At 42.4% G+C, this 8,177-nt stretch overlaps 1 protein-coding gene across 1 annotated transcript; it reads right to left on the bottom strand.

The window, feature by feature from the left end:
* Positions 1 to 5,166: 5,166 nt before the first annotated feature.
* On the bottom strand, positions 5,167 to 7,846 carry LOC108669041 (putative carboxypeptidase suro-1). Its single transcript, XM_018156326.2, is given in 2 exon segments — positions 5,167 to 6,645; positions 6,934 to 7,846. Coding segments are annotated over 2 exon segments (477 nt in total). The 5' UTR covers positions 7,210 to 7,846; the 3' UTR covers positions 5,167 to 6,444.
* Positions 7,847 to 8,177: the final 331 nt, after the last annotated feature.

Below are 8,177 nucleotides of genomic sequence, written 5' to 3'. Positions count from 1 at the left end.
GGGGGGGGGGCAAGTCCCTGACGGTTTTCGATGGCCCAAAAATGGAAATAGAAAATGGATGGTGGTGAAGCTATTCGGTGATACAATCGGGTAACTTGTGGTTTAGAGGTACATACTGTTAAGTTTGCTATTCGTTGAGAGTATGTCTTTCTCTGCGTCTGATACGTCTGTTTAATGTGTCTTTGTGATGAAATGGGAGTGGGGTTTTGGGTAGCCACACCTGACCGTGATGGGAACTGTCACCCAGGTGCAGCTTGGCCCGTCTTATAACTGGTGAGAACGTGTGGGGTGCAGAGTTGTCTGTAGTGTTTTGTAGGGGTTGTTTGTAGGTGTTATTTATAGATGGCTGGAGGTTTAGGGCCTAATGCCACTATGTTGTAGCTTCAAATTGCTGGTGTTGCTTGTTTACTGCGTCTGGTAAGAAAGTTAGTTGGTTTAGAAGATCGGGTATGTAAGTGGCTATTGTGTTCCAGGTTTTCTGTGCTTGTTCCTGTAGGGCGATGTTGATTGTGGGTATGTTACATCGTTCGTGGAGTGTTATAAAAGAGATAATTAAAGTCGCTGCAGTGGGTGTTGGTGATGAATCTGAGCTTTGTTCTGTATCCTTTGACGTTGAGAGATTGCTGTTCGCGACAGAGTGTGCAGTGGTATGGGCGTATAGGTAAGTGAGGATCGTACAAATGCCATATACACTCTGTATTTTAGGTTGGGATGAGGTTGGCGAATCTGTAAAGTTTCTGAAGGTTTCTTCTGTCTTGCTGGGACTTGCGTTCTGTATCCGTGAGTGGTTAACTGGTTATTTGGAGCCCTAAAACCATTCCTTTTGTTATGTGGGGGAAGTGTTTGTTGGCAATGAAAATGTCGGTTGCGTTTTTCTTGCTGATTGGGATTATCTTGAATTTTGAAGTGTTTGTTTAAATCTTCCATTTCTGCCCGAACTTGTTTATCTGTGTGATTGCGTGTTCTGTTAGTTGAGCAGCGTAACGGTTTGTGTGCCTGCAGCTGGGATCTGATGTCGTCGGCGAATGCAATGTAGTCGGTGTTTGGTAGAGGTGGGGGGATGTCGTGGGTGTAGTAGCTGTAGAGTGTCGGTGAGAGCCTGGCTCCTTGAGGAACTCTGGTGTGTATTGGGAATGAGGGCCTTAGATTTGTGTCCATTCTAATTGACTGTTTCATCTTTAGTAAAGTCGATCAGTGTCCGTGTAAATAAAGGGTGTAAGTTTAGTTGGTCGATTTTATATGAAAGGCCAGTATGCCAAACGCGATCGAATGCTTTTGTGACATCACGGAGGACTACGTCTATTTTTTTTTGGGGGGGGGGGGGTTAGGTTGGTGGAGAGTGTTTCGCAGAGTGTATCTAATGCAGTGTGAGTTCCTCTTTGTTTTCTGAATCCGTGCTGTCTGGGGTTAAGTTAGTTGTTTGTTTCGAGATGAATGTATAATCTGTTATTGAGTATTTTATCCAGTATCTTTCCTTGTATGTCCAGGAGTTTTTAGTTTCCAGGAGTCTATAGTTTTTACTTGGTGTTGGGTTGTATTGGGTTTGGGGATGAAAATCATTATGGCATGTTTCAGTGAATCGGGAAAGTATCCAGCGTAGATTGACTGATTGAATATGTGGAGTCATAATTGCAGCATGTTCCGAGGGAGATGTTTTACTTGTATTGTGGTGATACCTGTTGGACCCGGTGCTTTTTGTTTAAATGATTTTAGCGATCGCTGGGGTTCTCGAATGGTAATGGGGGGGAAGTCTAAGGGATGTAGTCTTTGAATGTTCCCAGTGTGGTACAGGGTGGTGTGATGCGCGATGTTATTCAAGTGTTCTTGGATTGTGTTAATGTATTCAGTATCAAACTCTTCATTATCAGTTTCGGAAAAAATGTGTTGCCAGTGTTCACTGAATATAGTTTTTTTTTGTTGTGGAGTGTCTAATCGGATGTTATTGTGCTTGAGGTATTTGACTATTTGTTTCGTTTTGGAATCCTGTCATTCTTTTGACGGATCTCTAAAACTATTTTGGGACTTCTTTGAGTTCAAATGTTGATATGAGGTCTTGCCATGTTTTCGTTTGTAAGTTTAGGTAGACAGTTTGTAATTGAGAGCGTAGTGAATGAAGTTGTCTTTTCAGCGCTATTGATGGACCATGTATTTGTACGTCGTGAAGGGTTACCAGGTACCGAGTTTGTTTTAGGAGTGTTTCGTGATTCGGTTATTCAGTTTTATGCCAGGAATTATCCGGTGCATGTGTGATGTTGGGAACGGCAGGGTCTAAGGCACGTCGTACAGGCTTTGTCCATTTTTCTAAGTCTATTCTATCTATTTCTTCTAGCGCTGAGACTGGCGTTGACAGTACTTGGTGGTGTTTGAGCGAGTCTTTGTATAGGGTCCAATTTGCATTATGAAATGATTTACGTGGTCGGATTGGAATTTTAATTGGATTTGCCGAGATTGTGGCAATGGTTGGGATGTGGTCCGAAGGTGTTATTGGTCCTGGTTGGAGATGTATATTGTGAAATGCTGTGTTGTGGATTACTCTATCTGGGGATGTCATGCTTTTGTGGGCGATAAGAGTGGGGAAGTAGGGATCTATGTGAGAGCATTTGTTTTGAGCGATAAGCGTGTGTAGCTGTCTGCCTGTGAGGTTGGACCTGGAGTTTCCCAGTGAAGGATGGTTGGTTAGCGTTCAAATCGGCAAAAAGGTACACCGGGTGCGGTCTGTTAAGGAGGGTGTGGAAGTCTATGAAGTTTCGGTTACCGGTTCGAGGAGGGATGTACGTGGGTCCAATAATGATAGGTCCTTGTAGGGCGTCTATTGCTACAGCCAGCATATCGGAGTGGAAGTTGTCGTGAACGTGTAGGGAATGTGACTCTTGATAGCGATGGCAGCACCGGCGTGTTGGGCGTTGTCTTTATTGGTTGTGTGTGAGTGGTAGTTGAAGATTTTGAGAGGAGTGTTGTTAGTGAGGGACTGGTCGTTCAGCAGAATGATATCAGGGTCGATGTTGTTGTATATGTTGTTGTAGATGTTGGCGAGCGCAAATTTTTTTTTTGGTCCAAATTCGCACATTGTGTTGGATGATTTTTATTGAACGCTGTGGCGTCATGTTGGAGAAGAATGTTTAGTAGTGGACGTCTTTGATTTCTTAAAGATTGATGTTGTGGTAGTAGTGTGGCAACTCATGGCGTCGAAAGCTTCGTGCGGAATTATGCTTCTGTGAGGTCTGTCTATGATAAGTTTGTCGCGTTTTAGTAGGTCGAAAGTTAGGGCGGCGTCTCTCTCGCGCACCGACAACTTTATACCTAGGGTTTTCTTCATCAACTCTTCTATGAACCAAATGTTACGAGGTGCTGCTGGGATTCTGGTGGGGTCTTGGTCGCTTCTGAAAAATTTGATCTGAATGGGTTTTGCGAGTCCGGGTGCGGTGATGGTTGTTTCATGATAGCTTTCGCCGCAGATTTTCCGTTTTTTTAGGGTACCACTCGACATTGTGGGTTTTTGTTGATGTTGTTGATGGAGGTAGAGTTTCTCTGGAGTCGTGGTCACCATCTGCATTCTGTTACGTCTAATTTAGTGAGATCTGCTGAGGTCGTCGTCATCTATGAAAAATCTATAAATCGTCGTAATCTATAAAATCGGTGTTGTCATCTTACGGTTGCTTCTTGTCGTGGTTGTAAAAAAGTTGAAGATTTTGCTGGAGTCGTGGTTGTAAAAAAAGTTGAAGATTTTGCTGGAGTCTCAGTTGGGGAATGTAGCATCAATGTCGCAATTTGCTTTTAAAGATTTAAAGAGTATTGAGCCGAACCCCTCCTGTCTGGCGAAACTGGCTATGTGAGCTTCTAGGATGAGTGCCGTGAGTTTGATTTGAATGGAGTTGGTGAGGGTGATGTTTTGCTGGGGTATGTTCGTTTGTGTGATTGCAGTTTTGGCCATTTCGACGTAATTATTTTTTTTACTTCTTGGTCCTATACGTTTCTTTGTTTTCTAGAATTTTTTTTCCAATAGGTGCAGTTGGCGGCAAGTGTTCTGTGGTCAAAGCCGCAATTTAAACATTTCTTTTGTATGTTGGGGCATTGCGTGTATGTGTGATCATGAGCTGCACACTCTGAGCAGGATGGTATGGTGGCGGTGCATAGGTGGTAGGACGATCCTAGAATTTGTAACATCTGTAGCATAACAGGATGTGGGTATATCTTTCTTGCTGACACTGACTGCAGGGTGATACGGGTGTTAAACATGGCACGACATTCTTTAGGGATTCGTTGGGCTATTGTTGTGTCGGTTGTTATTATTTTAATGATGTAAGTGTAATACTTGATTTTAACTATTTCGTGCATGTGGGTCCAGTTTTGCATTCGCGTTATTTCGTCTTTGATCTCAGTCGGGGTTTATTTGCCTAGATCTCTGTCAAGCTGTCTTAAAAATATTGTTCGTTTGGACCTTAGATCAGGAGCGATAGTTAGTGCCAAGTTGATTTTCTTGAATGCATCGGTTGCTTTTTTGGAGGTTAGTCGGTCTATTGCCGAGATGTCGTCAGTGACAGCGTAAAAGCCTGTGGTGGTATCAGTTAGCCGGATAAGTGGGGCTTTTAGGTCTTTAAATGTGGTCTGGAAGACTTGTGAACGGTCAATTGTGAGTCTAGGGTCGATTTTCTTGAGTTTAATTCTGTAGGTGGGTGGTCTTAACTGAGAGAGTTTATTGGATGTTTGTGATGAGAAGTTGGGATGAGATGGGATGAATATGGATGATTTTCGGTTATAGAGGGCAGTTTTGGTCGTGAGGGAGGAGGGCCAGATTCATGAGCTCACTGAGGCAAGCCCTGAGAGCCCCGCCCTCCCCCGGTCAGGAGAGAGGGACATAAGGTGGGACGCGCGCAAGGTCTAGGGTTAGTGGGGTGCAATGGCAAATTTATAAAGAGAGAAAGGAAGAAATAGGGGTAAAATAAGACAAATCACAAAATCCTAGTGGCACAAATTTACCTCTGCAGGAGGTCGGGTCCAATCTCGGGGCACAAGGTCCGTTTCGCAAACACTTCACAACAAGGTAATCATAACGATGTAATTCAAATCCGATCAACGACGTGAGTTACGATGAGACGATCTTCTGTCTGACCAGTGATGCCTTGTGCGTTTTTCATGCTGCTTCGACCTGGTTTCAGGTTCTTCATTCGAACTCCTGTGCAACTGATGTTTCCTGAATTCATGTTTTTAATTCTCGTTTCTAATATTTAAGGATTACGTCACGTAATTTGTTGCAGAATTTTTCTTCTAGTTCGTCGCATGATAATGCTTCTTCTTTTTGTGAACGGGTGAATTTAAATCTGGAAGGTCGGTTGTTTGGTCAGTTTTTTCAGGCTAAAATTAACCATTTTAGACGAATGGGTCAGCGGCGCTTCTGTCTTTACTCTACTACTGGGAAGTTTTTTCAACATTTGTATGATTGTGCCGACGTTTCCACTTCATACACTTCCATTTTCGGCCTGGCCTCCTCTGGTGTCGATGTCGGTGACCACCCTTTCTCGCAGCTTCGCTCAAACTCGTATTGAACGGATGGCCATGGCCACCGGGAGATTTTGCGTGAATTTCTGTTGCTCTCGTTTCCTTTTCGTAACTATATTTCTTCGTTGTGTTATGGTACGTTTTAAGTTTATTCCGTCCGGAGTTAGAGGGTTCATTACCTTGTCTTGTTTCATGCGCATCGACTTGACTATTTTGCAGCCTTCGATGTTCATCATTGTCAGGTTCTTTATTCTATCCTTCAAATTTCAATGGCTTTTCACTGTTGTTATATTTTGGTGTTTCTTAGCCCGGTTTTTCATTCGGCATCGTTGACTGCGAAACCGAACTTGAGTGCAAATCACTATGACCGGCTCCTTTAACAGGTTCCTTTGTGTGATTGGAGAATTTTTCTTTGACTGGCTCCTTGCGTTTTGTCACTTTCGTCGTAACTTCCTCCTTTTAAAATTTGTACTGCGAAACTTTCTTTTCTTCCGTTTTTTTCACGCCTTTTTTATTTTTATTAGGTTTTTCATTAGATGGAACATCATGCGCTCTTTAACGTGAATATGTGTCACCACCGTGACTATTGTCAATAAAATTGGAGCAATTAAAGCAAATCAAAATATGGTTACCAAGTTTAGAAGTAAAGTTTCTCATTTTGTAACTTCCACGCGGGCTCTCGGTAACAATTTGAATATTGTGAACAGAAGGTTTATTTCTTGAAAAGCTCTCTCGTATGGTCACTTGTTCGTCGTGTAAACGTAATTTTCTGTCCTGAGACATCAACCCATCAACTGCATCTTCCATTATCATTTCGGTATCACCCAAGCCAATCCATGAATTTTCGGCAGTTTCCTTTGTTTTAAAAGCGTTGTTGATCAACGTTCTCCCGGAATTTTTTTCAAAATCAAATCTTGGGGGATCACAAGGTGACAGATACATTGCCATCTACAGACGATTCAAAGCATAAAGCACTTCTTTAGTAGTAGGCATGATGTCGGTCGGGGAAGCAAAAAACCCTCTGTCACCTTCGTCAGGGAGCTCGATAACGTAAGCCAAATTAATGCCCAAACTTCCAACAACCCAATCAGTAAACGTCCCTGAAGCTGGGTACAAAATTTCGTAGGATTGTCCGTACCGATATACGCGCTAATTTATCATCTTCATATACAAAGACATTTGCTGTGCAACGCTGGTAACACACGTAAACGTTTTTCGTCGTTCTCCGGTGTTATCCCAGGGATAGGTTATCATCTGTCCGTAAGTGTGCAGGCTCACAACTGCACGAATTTAGTTTTTATGTTCCGTCAAAAACTAAGATATTGCTCGAGTTTCCTGTTCAGAAAAAGATTTTACTCCTTGATAATCCTCGGTACATGGCAATTGTCCTTTCCTCTCTACTCCTCAACGGTATCCAAAATTCCTATTTAAATCAACTCCAGTGCAAATCTCCCAATGCGAGCTATGTATTTATGGTGATCGGTTCTTCCTCCACAATCTGTCATGAGTTCTGGAGAATTCATATCCATCAGGGTTAACTAAAGGTGCCACGAACCATTGGTTTTTCAAGATGTGTTCGTCATTTAAAGTGCACATAATAATAAGTGTTTCTAGCACTGCCATTGCGACAGCTATTGAGAGCCATTCTCTTGCATGCATGCCACCGTCGATCCACATAGCATTCGTTGTGGGGCCTTGCGGGTTGACGACCATCACGTAAATAGATCGATTTTCATGCGTGGTTCCAATGGCGCGCAGAGATACATGTGGCCTGGCTATGATTGATAAACATTTTAACCGGTCTTCAAGATCTTTAAAGGAGTTGAATTATTAATAGTCTAACACCCTGCACAAGTGATCAAACTCTTCCTAAGTCTTGTAATAGTCTTCGTATCTTCCTAATTCCTTGCTTGTTGGCATAGTTGAGCGGTATTTTAATTTCATTTCGTCAATAAGTTTTGTCACGTTGTCAACGTCGTCGAAACGGGAAATCAGCTTCTTGCGGCGGTCAGAATTGTCCATACGTTGAAGTCGAATGTCGTTTGTGCGAGAAAAATCGATCGTTTTTTAAGCCTAATCACTATTTCGGGCCAAGCTTTAACCGTCGTAAGTTTCTGCCCATCTGTTCAGGTGTTCTACCGACTGTGCTTAAGCATCCTCAATCTGCGCATTGCCGTTTGGACTCCTTTGTTCCGATTCTCGAATAACTACCAAGCAGACGAGTACTGCTAATGCTAACGTCGAATATTGCTTGCCGAATTTTGTCATCGTGAACTCATGTTGTGCAGGACTGAAATCATGGGCGAAAGCTCGTTCGAATCTTATGTTCCTTTGGTATATAAGCTACATTCTTGAGTATTTCTTTTAAATAAATTGAATTTTTATGTATCTTATTTTGAAATTTGAAAGTTTTTATCTGCAATTTTCATGCAGAGATTATGACGCTTGCCCTTCGTAAGTTAAACACTTGTATCATAACTACTCATTTGACTGCGCTTAGCGAATTATATTGTAAGGAATTGGATTTGTTGGAGTGCGTCCCTAGCAATATTAATTAAGGGGACCGTCTGGGTCAAAAATAGAAAATTTTGTCTTTTCCGTTTTCTTGACTCATTTGTAGCTGCTGAGAAGGCGCGTCTAACGCAGTACACTGCATTTATGTGCGTGCTATAGTTTTTGAG

Source organism: Hyalella azteca, unplaced genomic scaffold, assembly GCF_000764305.2.
Source record: "Hyalella azteca isolate HAZT.00-mixed unplaced genomic scaffold, Hazt_2.0.2 contig10017, whole genome shotgun sequence".
NCBI classification, from domain to species: Eukaryota; Metazoa; Arthropoda; class Malacostraca; order Amphipoda; family Hyalellidae; genus Hyalella; species Hyalella azteca.
This window is presented reverse-complemented; position numbering and strand designations above follow the sequence as displayed.